Source organism: Mus caroli, chromosome 9 (assembly GCF_900094665.2).
Source record: "Mus caroli chromosome 9, CAROLI_EIJ_v1.1, whole genome shotgun sequence".
NCBI lineage: Eukaryota > Metazoa > Chordata > Mammalia > Rodentia > Muridae > Mus > Mus caroli.
The window spans coordinates 104,142,503-104,160,779 of NC_034578.1; the positions used below are offsets into that span (position 1 = coordinate 104,142,503).

The following is an 18,277-nucleotide window of genomic DNA, read 5'->3' on the forward strand; positions in this document are numbered from 1 at the left end:
ACTACACAGTGAGACCTTGCCTTGGAGCATTGTCTGATGGTGTGTATATCCTGTGCTCCTTAGATTAGTGGAGAGCACGCAAGGATCCTTTAGGTCTTCTTCACTACGACCGAGGGATGTCAAGGATTTCAAAGATGTGGACGGCCAGGCTGAATATTAAACTGAAGGTCAAGGATGCTTTTTCTTTCTTTGAGACGGATTCTTACTATGAAGCCCAGGCTGGTCTTGATCTTGGCTTTCTGCAGCTCTGCCTCCTGGATGCTGGGATTATGCCACCATTCAGAACTCAAAACATGTTTTTTAAACCTCATGTGTTCAGTCCCTACCCTATCAGCCTTCTGCCCTAACCCCTTCTTTTCCCAGTGCCATTTGTGACGTTGGGACAGGACAGGGTTGGTAACAGACTGCCTTTTAAAATGGGAGATGCGGGCTGGTGAGATGGCTCAGTGAGTAAGAGCACCTGACTGCTCTTCCAAAGGTCCAAAGTTCAAATCCCAGCAACCACATGGTGGCTCACAACCACCCATAATAAGATCTGATGCCCTCTTCTGGTGCATCTGAAGACAGCTACAGTGTACTTACATAAAAAAAAATTAATAAATCTTTTAAAAAAAATGGGAGATGCATGTATACATGCAGGTTGATTCGTTATGAATAAATATGACCTTAGGTCATAGACTTAAATCCTTTTGTGACAACAAAATGGCAAAAGGATAGTCGTTGACAAGTTGGGGCGTGGTCCAGAAGGGAGTGTTCAAATAGAACAGATGCAAGACTCAAGATAGGAAAGAAGCCAGTATATATGAAGGGAGTGTATATGTAGTGGGTAGCAAAGATGCATTCTGGACAGTACAACCTGGTTTTGTCCCTTGCCCTCCACACTTGTCCACCACCTCAGCGACAGAGTAGGGACTTTGTACTAAGGCACTGTGAGGCCTAGATGCGCTGGGGAGACCCCTCCCCAGAAAGAACTTCCAAATGTCTGATCAGGATTCCTCAAAGCAAAACGCCATATCCCGTCCCCAGGGACGCACTGGCTATAAGCATCCTTCATCAGGAGGTGGGAAGGAATGCAGCACTCGCACCTGAGCTGGGAAAGGAAGAGGAAAGCCAGGGAGAGGGAGTTAGGACCCTAAGTCAGCTGACTGGAGTCTGAGGCCTGAAGGAACTGGAGACTCCCACCCCGCCCCGCCAAACCTCTCCCCGCCACGAGGGGGCGCGGCGCTCCAATACTGGAGCCGACTCGCTCCTGGGCGGGGTTCCGGCGGTCGCGCATGCGCACGCGCGGCGTGTCACGGGGTGGGGCGGGGCAAGCGCCGGGCGGCGCGGCACTCAGGGCCTGGCTTCCCGGCACCGCAACCTTCGTCGCGTACCCAGCTCCGGCGCTTCGCGGCCCGGCCCGGCCTCATGTACCGCGCGCTGTATGCTTTCCGCTCCGCGGAGCCGAACGCCATGGCGTTCGCTGCAGGCGAGACCTTCCTGGTGCTGGAGCGCAGCAGCACGCACTGGTGGTTAGCAGCACGGGCGCGCAGTGGCGAGACCGGGTACGTGCCGCCTGCCTACCTGCATCGCCTGCAGGTGAGTGTGGCCCTCCTTCCCAGGCCTCTCGACCGAACCCCTTCACCAGCACGCAGAACCGATCCAGGAAGCTCAGTCAGATTCTTCGGGACTTCTACCAGACAAGGAGGTTGAGAATCTGACCTTAAGTCCCAAGAGCCGTAAGGACTGAGACCCCTCCGGAGGGGCCGTCAACACCCACCCGAGACTAGGCCTTTGACATCTAACCGCAGGCCCGTGAAAAGCTTAATTCTGGAACAGGGACTCTCATCGATAATCAGAGCCTCCATCTCCATTGAATTCTCGAGCTGGATCCAGAGACTTCCAGTCCATTCATTACCCAAGTCCCTTAGACCTCCAAACCCTATTCGTTCCCCTTTCCTGAATCCCTAGGATGCCCATCTCCCATCTTTGTAGCCTCAACCTTTAACCGTAAAGATCACCGTGCCCACCACTGACTGTGCCACCTCATACACCACCTGTTTCCTCAACCACCCTCCAGGTTCTTAGTCCCCACCCCACCCACACACTTGGACCCCAGAGCCACAGGCATTCCCGTCCCTTATGCGAGTCCCAATTCCTGTAGTATCTCTGCATTCCGAACCCGCCCACCTATCAAGCTCTCCCCAAGGACAATTCCCCAACACTTCAGGAACCAAGACCCCTGGCCCCTGCTGATAAACAAGGTTCCCTGGTACAGCCAGCCCCCACTTCTCCCAAGCCTCCACTCCTGACTTCTCCCGTTTCCTTCCTCTGAAATCTGGGCGCTCCATCCTGGAATGGGAGCTGTCCACACTGTGAGGAAGTGAGCCTCCTTCATGGTTTCCCCTGTTCTGAAGATGGCCTGGTCCCCTTCCAGTGGAGCCTGCTCCAGTTCCTGTTTGCTCAATAGTAGTCATGCTGCAGTGTCCCCAGCTAGCCTGTTCTGACTGCAGGAGGAAGGGGGACCCAGGGCAGTCTGGGCTATTCCAGACTCCTGTCCTGCCCTAGTCCCTAGCTATGGAAACATCCTGTCCCAGCCCAGTTAAGGACAGAAATACTGTGATAAATTTGGAAATGTCATCTGGTCTTGCTAAAGGGAGGGACCCTTGGTTCTAGGGTCCTCCTCACAGACCCTCAGTCTCCTCTAGAGGTGTTCAGGGGGAGAAAAATCTAAACTGTGTCATACCCAGCTCAGCTTTTTGAGTACCCAGGTCTCTTTGGAGACTTTGAGGAAGCCCTGCCTCTTTGTCAGGCCCTGTAGAGCCTCTGCTCTAGCCAGAGTCAGTGGGGCTGGGGGTTTGGGAAGGAAAGAAAGGCCCCTTCTTTCTTGGATCACTTCCTGTTTCTTTCGTCATACCCCTAGTCTCAGTTCCCCCCGACTGCGAATTTCTGTCTCATTTTTACTCCACCTGATGTTTGCCCTTCTTTTCCCTTTCTGTCGCTGTCTCTCCCTGCCCCGCCCACACACCCACACACCTTCTGCCATCTGAAGGACTTTGCTGACCCCTATATTTTATCTGACCCTATCTAGGGAAGCCCCTTAAACTCACTCTAGAACTAAACCCGGTGACTTATGTGTACAGTCTGAGGCTTCGGGAGGATTGCCATGAGTTCCAGGCCAGCCCGGGGCCACATAGCCACTTCCAGACCAGCTTGAGCTGCAGAGATTCTCATCTCAAAAGACCAGCCACCCAGCCAACCAAAACAAACGAGACTGTACCCTAATGTGTGCTTAGGTCTGCTCTGGGGTTCCTATCCCACAGCTGGCCAACCCCACCACTGTAATCCACACCTCCCTCCATGCCAGACAGTGGGGTAGAATGGACTCCTGGGTACTGAGGATGGCCACATAGGCCAGGAATCAGGCCAGTCTCTCAAGTCCCTCCTTTGCCAGAAGCAGAGTGCCTTCCCAAAGTGGTCTGAAAAAGTGGCGGGACAGCTTGGGAGGATGGAAGGAAGGGAGGTCCTTTTGACCCGTTTTTTTACCTCCCAGCGCTTGGGAAGGTCCCTGTGGGGACAAGGCTGTTTTGGAGTGTGACCTTGGTTTTGTGAAGGCGCAGCATCCAGAGTGACTGATTAGGGATTCCAGACATGAGAGTCTTCCTTTTGGCATCTTACGCTGGGCTCTGAGCCAAGCCCAGGGAGAGACTAGGTTTGGACTCCTGGTCCCAATCTGGGATTCCTATGGTTTCTCTCTAGACCTATAGGTTTTTAGAATTGTCTTTGCCGAGAGCCTGTGTATGCGAGCCCCTAAATGTAAAATATAAAATACCATCACAGAGTCCCAGGTAACACGATTTGACCACTTCATTCTGTATTCCATTTTGGCTGTCTTCTAGTGTTCAGAATTCCAGGCTAGTTCCAGATTGGGCTGGGTCTGGGCTGACCAATCCCACTTGGCACCCAGGTCTAACTACCCACCTACCTTTAGGGCATGGAGCAAGATGTCCTCCAAGCTATTGACCGTGCCATTGAGGCTGTGCACAACACAGCCATGCGAGATGGCGGCAAGTACAGCCTGGAACAGCGTGGAGTCCTTCAGTGAGTATCTGGGAAGTGGAGGTCATGCTTTCCCTTGAGCGTGTTGCTGGGGAGGCTCCTTCCGTGGGGCCAGAGACACCGTGGAGGCAGGACTGGGGTTAGTGTGAGGGCCCACAGAGTGGGATGAATGATGGGAAAGATGGAGGATGAGGAGCTGTACTGGGAGGTCCCAGAATCCTGCAGGGGGGGGTCTAAAAATATTTATTTTAAAGTGTATATATGAGAGAAAGTGTATATGTGTGTGAGAGTATGTGCATGCATGTGTGTGTATGCATGTGTGTGTGTACTTTGGGTGTAGAGAGGAGCCTTCCCATCATGGTCTGTTTGTCTATTAGGAAGCTGATCCATCACCGGAAAGAAACCTTGTCTCGAAGAGGCACCTCGGCTTCCAGTGCTACGGTTATGACCCCATCCACCAGTGACCACCATTTGGACGCTGCTGTATCTAGGCAGCCCAATGGGGTGTGTCGAACTGGGTTTGAACGGCAGCATAGCCTGCCCAGTTCTGAGCATCTTGGGACAGATGGAGCCCTCTACCAGGTATGGAGTGAGGGTATCTTTTAGAAGGAGGTGTGTGGGACTAAGACTTCATCCAGAGGCCCAAGGGGTCTGCTCAGGTGCAGCTAGCAGCCTGTCTTCCCCTAGATCTCAATTCTGTTCTCTCAGGTCCCACCACAGCCTCGACGAGCAGCTCCTACCACCCCACCCCCGCCGGTGAAGCGCCGAGACCGTGAGGCCCTGGTGATCTCAGGGAGTGGTGAGAGAGCCAGGCTTGGGTAGTTGGGATGGGAGTACCCTACGCTTGGAGTGGTTGCTCTGCCCATGTTGGGCAAATAGGAGCTCTGAACTTGGGGTAAATATAGAGTTTGTGTGGGGCCTCCAGGCTTGGTGAGGAGATAGGGCCTGACAGAGGGACTAGGTCTTGTACTAGGGTCAGGTTCTCTAGGCCAAGAAGCTTGGGGCTCCCCAACAGATTGCCCCAGCATAGCTTTTACTTCTTGTTCACAGGTGGCCGCACAGCCATACCCTCTGGAGGTAGTTCTGTGTCTAGTGGCTCATCAGCCAGCAGCACCTCCATGGACACGCTCTATACTGGCTCCAGCCCCTCTGATCTAGGTCCCAGCTGCTCACCCACACCCCCGCCTGTACCTCGCCGAGGTGTCCACACTACTGTGTCCCAGCCCCAGCCCTCTCCCTCCAAGGCACCATCCCCTGAGCCCCCTACCGAGGAGGTGGAAGCTGAGACAAACTCAACCCCTGATGACTTGGAAGCTCAGGATGCCCCGAGCCCAGAGACCACAGAGGAGAAGGCAGCCGCTGAGACAGTTGTGCCAAAGACCATTGGGGCAGAGCTGATGGAACTTGTGCGGAGAAACACCGGTCTAAGCCATGAGTTATGCCGTGTAGCCATCGGCGTCGTGGTGGGTCACATCCAGTCCACCGTGCCAGCCAGCTCGCCTGTCATGGAGCAGGTCCTCCTCTCGCTGGTAGAAGGCAAGGTGAGGGTGGGCAGCATGGCCAAGAAGCCTTCCCACCCTCAGGCAGCCTGCTAGTCCCACCCCGCTCCTGCCCTCACGCCTTTGTCCAGGCTGTGTGACAGGTATTTGTCAAGCTCTGGCCCTTGGCTTGTGCTGTGCTGGGTCCTAGAGTCATTTGAGTTGACCCATGAAGGAGAAAGGGGGGAAGAACATTCTAGACAGAGACTCAGCTTCTAAGGAACAAGAGACAGGACCAAGCATGGCTCACAGGAAGGAAGAAGGTGGATGGCATATCTGCATCACAGGCAGTGTGGGAGCCGGTGAGCCTAAGGCAGGTGATAAGGGAGACCAGGATGAGGTGGGACTAGGGGAAGCTTCCCATCGCCTGGAGGGGTTTCCCACTGCTGCTCCTTCTGTCTTTGTGATCTGGATGCAGGGAAAGAAGAGAGACAGCATGTGGGTGAGAGGTCAGTACCTTGCCAGCCTTGACAGTAGAGAAAAGGAGGCTTGGTTAACTTTGGATGCTTGCTTAGTTTTGATAGTGGCTTAGGTGCCAACTTGGATGGTAGTGAGTGACATGGGCATTTCAAAATGACTGTGGTCGTTTCTCAAGGTTAGAGTACTGGTGTTAGGTCTGGTGCTGCGCGCCTTTAATACCAGCACTCAGGAGGCAGAGGCAGGTGGCTCTCTGGGTTTGAGGCCAGCTTGGTTTACAATGCAAATTCTAGGACAGCCAGAGAAACTGTGTCTCTGAAAAAAAAAAAAAAGTAGGTCACTCATTAGGAGAAGGAACGGGGTAGTGAGTCCTGACTACATGATAGGGTTTGAGTGGGCCAAAGGTGGTACTTAGGCGCCACCTATGATACTGGTTAGAGTGAGCAGAGAGCAGTAGGCCGGTGGTTTGTGTGCCTATGCTGAGCATAGCAGCTAGTGTCTAGTACGACAGGCCTGGTGTCACATTGTGTGAAATGGGATGAGGATGGATTTTGAGTCACATTCAAGGAGTGACAGAGTTTGTTCCTGCCTCTTGGGAGCTGCTCATCAAGTTCCAGGGTGGGAGCTGGGATGTTGGGAATTCCCACAGCTGAGCCTTGAGCAGAGTCTTGTACCAGGAGGTGGGAACTGGAGTTGGCCTACACAGTGTGAATTTTGTGGGACCTCAGTTCAAAGAATGCTAAGCTTAGAGGGCCAGGTCTTGGAGGCTTCCTGCCTGGAGCTGGTGGTGTACAGAGGTCTTACTGAGTGATCCAGAGACTTCCTGCCTTCTCCCCACAGGACCTGAGCACAGCCCTACCCTCAGGGCAGGTCTGCCACGACCAGCAGAGACTGGAAGTGATTTTTGCAGACCTGGCTCGAAGAAAGGATGACGCCCAGCAGCGCAGCTGGGCGCTGTACGAGGATGAAGACGTCATCCGCTGCTATCTGGAAGAACTGCTACACATCCTGGTATGGGGCAGGGATGGACCCTCGGGCCTGCCGGCGTGGGAGCAGTGAGCCTCCCCTGGACCATCACTCTTCAGCCGTTAGGTCACTTCTGCTCATGCATGCTCACCTCACACTGGGTGACTCTCACTTTTTTCCTTCCCTCCAGACGGATGCAGATCCCGAAGTTTGCAAGAAAATGTGCAAAAGGAGCGACTTTGAGTCTGTCCTAGCCTTGGTGGCCTATTACCAAATGGTATGTATAAGACAAGGGAGGGGCACAGAGGCATGTGGGCAGACGTAAGGGCACTGAGCACACGGGTTCTTCTGCCAGGAACACCGAGCGTCGCTACGGCTGCTGCTCCTCAAGTGCTTCGGTGCCATGTGCAGCCTAGATGCAGCGATCATCTCCACTCTGGTGTCTTCCGTGCTGCCTGTGGAATTGGCACGGGACATGCAGACCGACACACAGGGTGAGGTGGGGGTGGCCCTCCTTACCACTCGGAGACTGTTTTCACCATCTGCCAGGGATCCCTGGCCTTGCTGACTCCTTCCTTACCCCCCACCCCCAGACCACCAGAAGCTCTGTTACTCCGCCCTCGTCCTGGCCATGGTCTTCTCCATGGGAGAGGCGGTGCCCTACGCACACTATGGTAAGAGTCAAACCCTAAGCAGTGGGCACAAGATCCCGAGGTAAGAACCATGCGTCTCTCCAGGGCCTGAAGACCTACTGACTAGAAGATGGTGTTCTTAGGCTCACAGAAAGCCAGGGAGGCTGAATCGTATGGGGAGCAAAAGTTGGATCTGTAGCTTGCTTTCCTTATGCTGCTCTTTCAGAACACCTGGGCACACCCTTCGCCCAGTTCCTACTAAGCATTGTTGAGGATGGCCTTCCAATGGACACCACGGAGCAGCTGCCAGACCTCTGCATGAACCTGCTTCTGGCTCTCAACCTGCACCTGACAGGTGGGGTGGGGCCGTGTGGAAGGCAGCTGACCGCAGTGGGCTTTGCGGGCTTCTGTGCCTACACTCTTACCTGTCTCCATCCACGTCTCTCCTCAGCTCCTGACCAGAATGTCATCATGGCTGCCTTGAGCAGACACACCAATGTTAAGATCTTCTCTGAGAAGCTGCTTTTGCTTCTGAACAGAGGGGGTGAGAGCCTAGAAGTCTGCACAGTGCCGCTTGCGTACACACTTGATTCTGTCACGTGCCCTCCTCTGACTCCTGTGAACCCCTGTCTTCTAGACGACCCTGTGCGTATCTTCAGACACGAGCCCCAGCCACCACACTCTGTCCTCAAGTTCCTGCAGGATGTGTTCAGCAGCTCTGCCACAGCCGCCATCTTCTACCACACAGACATGATGGCGCTTATTGACATCACTGTGCGCCAGATCGCAGACCTGTCACCTGGAGACAAGGTGCCTGGGGGCCACACAGCAGCTTAACCAAAAGGGGTGACTATGACATTGAGTGCAGATGAGGGGGCAGGGCTGCCGCTGCCAGGGCCAAGTGAGCGTGGAAGACTACTCGGAAACCAGGACATGGCAGCCAGCCCTGTATGTGGCAGACTGGAGCAGGATGTCTGAGGCGAGCTGGAATCGCTTTTCAGAAGAGGAAGAGACACTGCCTTCCTGTGAGAGCAGAGTGGAAGCCAGGAAGCCCGGGGCAGGAGTGGGTGGTGAAGTAGGCCAGGCTTGGGTGTGTTGCAAGTGGGCCCGGAAGAGCCTGCGTCGGGATTGGTTCTGAGCAGGTAGGTGGACAGATGATGGTTAATGGAAGAGGCCCAAAGAGCTTCTTAGGGAAAGACAACAGTTGTGCTTTGAATGAGTCAAGCCAGGCAGTGGTGGCGCACGCCTTTAGTCCCAGCGCTCAGGAGGCAGAGGCAGCCGGATCTCTGTGAGTTCGAAGCCAGCCTGGTCTGCAGATCAAGTTTCAGAACAGCCAAGGCTACACAGAGAAACTCTGGAAAAAACAAATTAAAAAAAAAAGATTGAGGACCAGGGCTGGGGCTAGAGCTCTGTGGATAGAGTACTTTCCTTTCGTACCTGAGGTCTGACTTCAATCCCTAGCACTAAAAAAATACAGTACTTAGAAGACATTGAAGTGCCAAGGCACTGGAGGCAGTGAGTGAACTGAGACTAGAGACGTGGGGTTGTGTGTGGAGTCATGACAGAAAGCCTATGACAGGGTCGTCACCTAGGAAATCTGATGGTATAATCAGCAGGGGCATTAGCTGTGACTCCACAGGCTCAGCTAAGGACAAATCCAGGGACAAACCCAAGTGAGCGAGCAAGCCACAGACCATGTGTGTGCAGGGAGGAGTGCGCTGTGCTGTTAGGAGCTCTTGGCAGGGCGGAGAATTAGTCTTTGAATTTGCCATGTGGAAGCCGGTGGTGACTGGCAAGCAATGCCAGTGTGGTGGAGGGAATCAGGTCTGAATGGGAAGTTTGAGAAATTTTTAAGTTTCTCCACTGGGAGAGTGGAGATGGGAAAGGACTTGGAAGCAATAAATGAAGGTAACCAATTTTCTGTACAGAGAAACAGAAAAACGGGGACAGGGTCTTGTAAGGTGGGAGGTGCTGTGACATGCCCTGGTCTGGGGCAAGGCTCCAGTAAGCATAGAGAAAAGGGCCATGTGCTGCGGAGACTGGGAGGTGCACAGGTGAGACAGAGGCGGCCAGTGGTGGACTCTATTGCTTGTTCTAATGAGGACAGGAAGGGCAGGTGCTGCGAGCAGAAGAGAAGGCACAAGACCAGCTGCTCAAAGAAGATAGGCAGTGGTGCTATAAGGACAGAAAGCAGAGGTCATCAGGGGGTTGGAAACAGGTGAAGCGAAGAGGAGAAGAGGTCACGTACGTTCCAGGCCTCAATTGATCAACTGATGGAACCGTGGCTCCTTCCTGACGAGCATGGGAACACTGGACCTTAGACATGATGGCGGAAGCTCATGAGTTTGCTGTCAGATGTGTGGATTTGAGGTGACCGAGATAGGTAGGAGATGACAGGCAGGCCATTAGACATTCTTGTTGGGCGCTCTCAGGAAAGATCTGCATAAGATCTATGAGGGCAGATTGCTGTTTCAGGCCATGGGTGTAGTTAAGATCTTCTGGGGCAAGGGACATGGAGAAGCCAGGACTCTGATTGACACACAGGTCCTAGGGGACCTGGCACTAGAGGACTGGCAAGACCAGGGCAGCCACATTCTGGGATGCGTGGCTGGAATGATTCATTCATTCTCTTCTCCACAGCTTTGAGAGCCATTTAGTGTTGAGTAAAATAGTTAGCAGTGTGAGCTGCTTTGTTGTCCCATAGTCCACTGGCCAGTAGTGGTCAGTCCCCCTCTGGGGGCAGTTGCAGTACCATTCCAGGGGTTGCTGAACCAGCCTGCTCTTCCTACAGCTACGCATGGAGTACCTCTCCCTGATGCATGCCGTGGTCCGCTCCACGCCCTACCTGCAGCACCGGCATCGGCTGTCAGACCTGCAGGCTACACTGCGGCGCATCCTGACTGAGGAAGAGGCCTCACCCCAGTGCCAGATGGACCGTATGATTGTCCAAGAGATGTACAAGGAATTCCCGGACCTGGGAGAGGTTCCCAGCTAGCACTTCTCTTTACTCCCTTCTCTGCAGCCCTGGGAGGGTGCAGAGAACTCAGGGGCTTGGCTCTAAGGATGTTCTGTACCGACACTGCGAGGTGATAAAAGATTAGAAGGGACCTGAGCCGGGCCCCTTACCTGAAGGAGAGTCAGGGTAAGGGGCCAGATGTAGGATTGGGGACCACAGTCTGGGAACTGTATTGGGGCAGAGGAAATGCGCAAGCTGAAGACCCTCTGTTTGCTGGTAGGCTGCCTCTTCAGCATGCCACCCCCATCCCCCACACCCATGTGCATACCCAGAGTCCTGCTGCTGCTCCAGGCTGGGCTGCTGCCATCCCTACCCACTGTCTGGTCTGAGTCTTGACCCTCAGCAAGCCATGTCCTTAGGGTGAGGGAGGCGCCTTCTGCCAGCTCTGTTCTTTGCCTTAGCTTTGCAGTGAGTGTTGCTCATGTGCAACCCTTCCCCCATAGGGACCACTGTCCCCTGACCCCCTGCTTTCAGCCCCAGAGGCCTTGGCCAGGCTATTGCCTTGAAAGCGGGATCCTAGAGACAGGCCATCCGTCCTGCAGCCCCATGGGACAGGATGATGGTGCTGAGAAAGCCAATGATAGAATCTATTTTCTCTGGAAAAAAAAAAAAAAGAGTAGGCCAAAAGCCATGTGTATTTTCCTATGTACTACAGCTCACATTCAGAAATAAATTACAGGCACCAGGAGCTGGGCTCCCCTGTATGATGCTGCGGGGAGACGATGGGGAGGGTGGCGGGGGCTCAGGACCTCACAGCTCCAGCTTAAACTGCTATCTGCAGCCCAAAGAGGTGATGGTCCTTGACCAGACTGGCCTCCTCGCTGTGCTTCTTCTAGGGCCCAGCGGCAGGCAGCCACGTGCCCTGGACACACCTGTAGGTATCTTTCCCTTTTGGGTTCCATTCTTACCTTCTTGGCCACGGTGGTGCACACCTTTAATGCCAGCACCTGGGAGGCAGAGACAGACAGATACTCATACTTGGCCTAGTTTACATAATTCCAGCCACCCAGGGCTATACAGGGAGAGCCTGTCTCACCAAAAATACAAGTAAAATAAAGTTGTGGAATCCTGCAGTTCCAGCTAGTCTGTGGTGCTCCCTTTCTCTCCCCCCCCCTCCATCTCCCTCTTGCAATGCAGCCTGAGCCTCACACGTGCTCCCTGCATGGTCTTAGGCCGAGCAGGCACCTCTCCCAGCTCTGCTCTCCCTGAGCATGCTGGCTTGATTACCATCCTCTTGTTATTTGATCCACCATGATTCCTCTGTTTTGAAACCTCAGCGGATTTTATAATTTTTATATCCTGGAAGAATATGTTGACCAGGGTGCAGTTAAGTGTGTCTTCCTGCTTCATTAGAGGCAGAGATTGAGAGAGAGAGAGAGAGAGAGAGAGAGAGAAGCCTGTTCTCTCTCAGGTCAGCACAGTAGTTCTTACTGAGAGTGGTCAGGGAACAGTGAGGGCCCATGGGAAACCAGCAAAGTCTGGTTCTTGAGGCGTTTCTTACTGCAGCTCTGTTCCTCATACAGATCTGCACATGCAGGATTATAGTAGGCTGCTGAAGGCAGGGACTGGAGAGATGACTTAGCTGGTAAAGTGCTTGCCACCCCAGCATGGAGGCCTGAGTTTAGATTCTCAGCACCCGTGTAGAAATTCAGGTGTGGTGGCATGCACTTGAGTTTAATCCCCAGGTCCACACGGGAGGCAGAAAGAACCAACTGCAAGTTGTCCTCCAAGTGTGTGCTGTGCTACGTCCCTATGTACACTCACACACACAAAATAATTAAGTGCAATTTAAAGTGGAAGGTGAAGAGATGGCCCAGTGCTTAAGAAAGTTAGAGCACTCACATTCTTGGGGAGGACTCTAGTTCAATTCCATCACCCACATCAGGAGACTCCCAACCCTCCTAGTAACTCCTCCAGCTCCAGGAGATCCAGCGCCCTCTTCTGGCCTTTCCCAGCACTGCACAAACTCAGTCACTACATACACACATGATTAAACATGAAGAAAAAATCTGAAGCTGAGGGGCTGGAGAGGTAGCTCAGCAGTTGGGAGGATCAGCTGCTCTTGAAGATGGCTCAGTTCGGATCACCTGTAACTCCACTTCCAGGAGATCTGGTGTCCTGTTTTGACCTCTGCAAGCACCAAACACACATGTAGTGGACATACATCCATGCCAGCAAAAAAGTCATACACATGAATATTTTAAGATGTAAATAGAAAGTTAAAGGTGCACGAAAGCAATAGAGAAAAACACTCACTACCACCCTCCAGCCTTGCCCTGCTTACAGACATCCACACACAGAATACACGCAGCAGGCAGAGCAGAGGCTCAACAGTTTCTCAGCAAAGAGAGGCAGGGACATTTCAAAGGAAAGCTGGAGTAGAGGGGATCTTGGCAACCTTCCGGGCACTGTCCTTCCTTAGCCATTGGCTCTGTCACCATGCTGAGCTCACAGGCTCTGGGTGGAGGGCCACAGCCTGCTCACTGCTCTTTGCCCTGAGATAGTTTGCCTCCTCTGTCACATCCAAAGTCAGTGACACTGAGTTCCAGCCACGACTGCTTTCACTTGAGTGCTGCAAACAGGAAACCATTACCCTCAGGAGATGACAGAATCCAGAGAAGAGCAGAGGGTTCCCAGGAAGCCGAGGCAGGAGCACTGGGCAGCATCTGTTTCCTGTGATGTACACTCGGACTTTGTGGGAAGAGCTGGGCTGATCTGTGCTTTGAGGGCTGGTTCCTAAATAAACAGTATATAGGTTCATGAAGCCCACAGTCACATTTGCAAAATTATCCAGGGGGTCCAGCATGTTTGTAGAAGATACAGAAGTTCTAGCCGGGGGGGGGCACATAAATACTGGGTACTGTTTCCAAACAGTCTAGGGGTGGGGAGAGCAGAACTCCAAAACCCCCTCAGCAAATGCCCCAGCAATAGTTTCACAACATAAAATTGTAGCTTAAAAGGTGGGTTGTGGTGATTCCTGTCAGGAAGAGAAGTTTTTGAGACAGCACCTCTCCAGCTGCTTGGAAGGGTCAGTGTGGGATGTGGCTAGGCAGGAGAGCGTGAGGGACAGAAAACTCTTAGCTCTGCCAAGAAAGGACGATGTTTGGATGGTAGAGAGAAGCAAACAGGAGCAGTAGGAATCTGTAGGCTGAGCATTATTTTGAACCAGAAATGGCACCTAACGTGGATGCTGGCCCATGTGGGACATGCACTGAACCCCTCCCTACTCCTGCACAGCTTTGTTTGAGGGGTAGAGAGTTCAGCTCTGTCCTCAAAAGACATTGACTGAGGCTGCAATGAGGAGAAATCTGATTTTTTTCTCTTAATATGTCTGTGTGCGCTGTAGTGTGTGTGAGCACACGTGTGCAGATGCATATGCAGATAGAAGCCCAAGCCCAGTGGGCGTTTCCCCCATAGCTTGTAACATTATTCACTGAAGCAGGGTCTCTCAGTTGAACCCAGAGCTCAGCAATACAGCACGAATAGTAATACAGCTAGTATGCATAGCCAGATGTTTCAAGGATGCCCATCTGCCCTCTGAACTTGAGAATTATGAACAGGCTGTCACATCCGTCCAATATTCACGTGGGTGCTGGAGATCTAAACTCTAGTCCTCACACTTAGAAGTACCTTAGCTGCTGAGCCATCAACCCAATCTTTCCCCCTTTTAATGGAAGAATAGCACACCATGACAAGTTCATGCAATATTCAAAGGCTTGCACCTTTTCATTAGTTTCCTGGCTATTCAATTACTTTCCATTGTAATGCTTATTTAATCGTTTATCCATATATCGACTGATTTGTGTATTTTTTATAGATTTATTTATTTTATGTATATGAGTATACTGTATCTGCACATCGTTGTGAGCCTTCTTGTGGTTGTTGGGAATTGAATCTAGAACCTTTGCTCCCTCCGGTTGACCCTGCTTGCTCTAGTCAGCCCAAAGATTTATTATTATACATAAGTACGCTGTAGCTGTTTTCAGACATGCCAGAAGAGGATGTCAGATCTCACTGTGGGTGGTTGTGAGCCACCAGGTGATTGCTGGGATTTGAACTCAGGACCTTTGAAAATGCAGTCAGTGCTTTTACCCGCTGAGCCATCTCACCAGCCCCTGATTTGTGTAGTTTTTATTGACTTATATATGTATTCAACATGAGTTCTTAAATTTTATACTTACATATAGTCTGTCTGTCTGCCTGTCTATCTGTTCATCTGTCTATCCATCAATCCATCCATCCATCCATCCATCCATCCATCCATCCAATCTATCATCTGTCCATCAAGATCTATGTTGCCTTAACATGAATAACTTTCCTATTTCAGTCTTCAAAGAGGCTGAGTCTGTGGGATCACAGGACTGCAGTGGGTTGGTTAACATTCTTTTGTTGTTGTTATTGTTGCTGTTGTTATTTGAAACATGGTCTCACTATCTAGCCCTAGCCAACAGGTAACTGATATCTTACTATCTCAGCCCAGTCCTGGGACTTCAGGTATGTAACAACACACCTGGCTGGCTCCCTTCTTAATATTGCCACTGAATAAGAATAATTGGTTCACTGGAACTGGGTGTGGTAGCACACACTTTAAATCTCAGCACTGGGGAGGCAGAGGCAGGTGGATCTCTGAGAGTTTGAGGCCAGCCTGGTCTCCAAAGAGAGCTCCAGGATAGCCACCAGGGCTGTTACAAGCATAAACCTTGTCTCGAGAAACAAACAAACAAACAAAGTTGATTGTAATGTCGTCCAGTTTATTGATGCTTTTCATTTGTTTAGTACATTTTTATGTTTTATTAAAAATCATTTCTTTAGCTGGGTGATGGCACACTCCTCTAATCCTAGCACTCAGGAGGCAGAGGCAGGTGGATCTCTGAGAGTTCAAGGCCAGCCTGGTCTACAGAGTTCCAGGATAGCCAGGGACAGAAAAACTCTATCACAAAACAAAACAAAACAAAAATAATAGGTTCTCTAAACAATTGGTCCATTTCTCCAGTCCCGTGTCCAACAACTTTTTAAAGCTCACTTTAACAACTTCCTTTTAGTGAGGCTGGAGTTAAGAGCATTTGTTGCTCTTGCAGAATGCCCAGGTTTCAGTTACCAGCACTCACACAGCAGCTCACAGCCATCTGTAACGTTACCTCTTGGGGATCTGATGCCCTACATTGACTTCTGCAGGCACCAGACACATGTGTGGCACATACTCGTATGCAGGCAATACACTCATACACATCAGGTAAATCTAATACACAAGCAAAATGACAATTACCCTTAGGGTCCCTTGGATTGTTACATTTTATTTTTAGAACAGGCCCTCAGTAACTCTGTCTAAAGACCTTGAACTTCAGACCGTCCTTCCTCTACCTCCTGAGTGCTAGGATCCCAGGCCTGCCTGCCTGCCTGCCACAGCTGCTGTGTTCAGTGCTAAGGATCTACCCCAGGGCTTCAGACAGAAGCAAGCACCCCACTAAGCGCTCACCCTTTCTTTGCAGTTTTTTACTTACACAATCATATTGACCGTGGGCACGATTTTTCCATCTTGACCTCCATATTCTTTTCAATTGGTTTTCTTGCCCTACCACACTGATTGCCTAGGTCCTCTAACATACTAACGCTGTGGCCATGCGTGTAAAATGAGACCAAGTAGCACAATTATGTGTTTTTCCACAGCAGTCCTCAACAGCTCCACATGTGAGATATAGTATGCTCTACTTTGAGTTTGGTTATAGCCCAGTGAAAAGCTGAGGAGTTACAGCCAGTATTCTATGTGTGCTTGTTTTGTTTTGAGACAGGATCTTACTATGTAGCGAAGGCTGGTCCCAAACTCAGAGATCTACCTGTCTCTGTCTCTTGGGTGCTAGGATTAAAGGTCTGTGACACAACATCAAGACAAGAGTCTCTCTTTTGTTTATGGTGCTGGGGATTGAACTCAGGGCCTTGTTATGCAGGATGTGCACAAATTCTACGAGGAAATTCTAATGGAAAAGATAGGTCCCGTGAAGCTCTCATCACTACTGGCTGGTCTTCCCTCACATCAAATCTGGGGCTCTGAGACCTGTGTAGACCCTGCAATTGGAACTATTGAGAAGAAATGACCATGGGCCACCTGGAGCTCTTACTTGTTCCTAGGAGGTAGGGACAAAGCTGGTCTTGGAAGCAGAGGGAGGAACTAACAGCTTTTCATTTGAAAGCGTGGATGGTTGTCAGAGGACAGCTTTGTGGGGTCGGTCTTCCACTCTTACACAGGATCCAGGGATCAAACTCGGGCATTCAAGCTTGGACACCAAGCACCTTCACCAGGTGAACCTCCTTCAGGCTCCTCATTTTTCTCTTTCCAGGAAGTGCATTGGGAGCGACTACTGTGGGTTGGACACAGAAGTGAGGATATGTGAGAAAACAAGGTGAGGGAATGTCTAACCATCAGCAGCCACAAACGGGGAAAAAGTGGAGACAAGCCTCACGCCGGCAGCCGCCTCGAAAGCCGTCTCTAGTAGACGCCACGGAGGCGTCAAAAGTGGAGGCCAGTCACCAGCCCTGCTTGAGGGGAAAACGGACCGATTTCCCTCAGCCAAGGCGTCTTACTTAACACATCTGCCCACGCGGCAAGAGCCGGGATGGCACCCTAAAAGTGCTGCTCAGGCAACTCGTACCGGAAGTCCAGATCCCTAAGGTCACTCAGGGGTCTCCTCTGTGATTCCAGCTCTTTTTCCTCCTTGTTCAACCTGAGATTTGCGCTTACCACTAGCTAGTCTGTGGACCCACAGAGCGGCGGGCGCTTCAAAACCGCTCCTCTCTTCTCTAGTCAGGAACTACAATCCTACGGAGTACTTTCTTTAGTGCCGCTGTAGATATTCCACCTACACGCACAAATGGTGTATCTGTCACGGAACTCTGACTCGAGTCTTAAGACTTAACGACCCCAAACACTACAGCTGATACCCATGGGTCAGATCACAGCAGCCACGTCCAGTGCAACCCGAGTGAGCCAGACCTCCCCGAAGCAAAGAAACCCAGGAACGAGAGAATGCGTTGATTGGTTGCTGGTGATGTCATAGCTACCATTTGGGGGCGGGCCAGAGGTCTTGGCTAGGAATTCTTGGACTGTTTGAAGTAGTAACCACTCAGCCGGGGGAACCGCACCCAGGGCAATGTTCTGGGGTCCTAGGCCTGACTCCTGTCTCGGTGTCAGAATGAATGAGTCCCCTGCACCTTGCATTGCAGCTCATCACCGATGCCAAGTTTGGAGGCCGATCAGTATAGCGCGTCTTTTGGATTATTTCTGCTGGCTAGCGTGGAACCCGCGAGGCCCTCCTACCTCCCGCATACAATGGAGTCCTCCGAGAGGGGCGGGTCTCCCATTGTGCCAATAGAAACAATGACACTCTAATTGGAATGCGCCGCCTTTCTCTAGTATTCTGTGACGTCTGTTGCGCCACATCTAGCTATTGGTTGGTTGAGATGCGCGCGTGCCAGGAGTTGGACGGAAAGCTAGACTGGACCAGGACTAGGGAGAACTGAGCTTCTGTCGGGTTCTTCAAGGGGTTAAAGGATGCAGTTGTCACAGGCGAGGGGGCGGAGATCTGAGGAAGCTGGGTCCACAGTTGAACAACCCTGGGTTCCACGTGGCATCTCAGAACACTGGAAAGAACCATAGCCTGGAGAGACGTGGTGTC

At 51.8% G+C, this 18,277-nt stretch overlaps 1 protein-coding gene across 1 annotated transcript; it reads left to right on the forward strand.

The window, feature by feature from the left end:
• Positions 1-1,313: 1,313 nt before the first annotated feature.
• On the forward strand, positions 1,314-11,206 carry Nckipsd (NCK interacting protein with SH3 domain). Its single transcript, XM_021172126.2, has 13 exons — positions 1,314-1,578; positions 3,971-4,080; positions 4,416-4,620; positions 4,747-4,837; positions 5,089-5,579; positions 6,834-7,004; positions 7,150-7,236; positions 7,315-7,453; positions 7,553-7,633; positions 7,818-7,946; positions 8,043-8,135; positions 8,229-8,401; positions 10,383-11,206. Exons 1-13 carry the CDS (start codon positions 1,408-1,410, stop codon positions 10,584-10,586), a joined length of 2,145 nt encoding a protein of 714 aa, XP_021027785.1. The 5' UTR covers positions 1,314-1,407; the 3' UTR covers positions 10,587-11,206.
• The last annotated feature ends 7,071 nt before the right edge of the window (positions 11,207-18,277 follow it).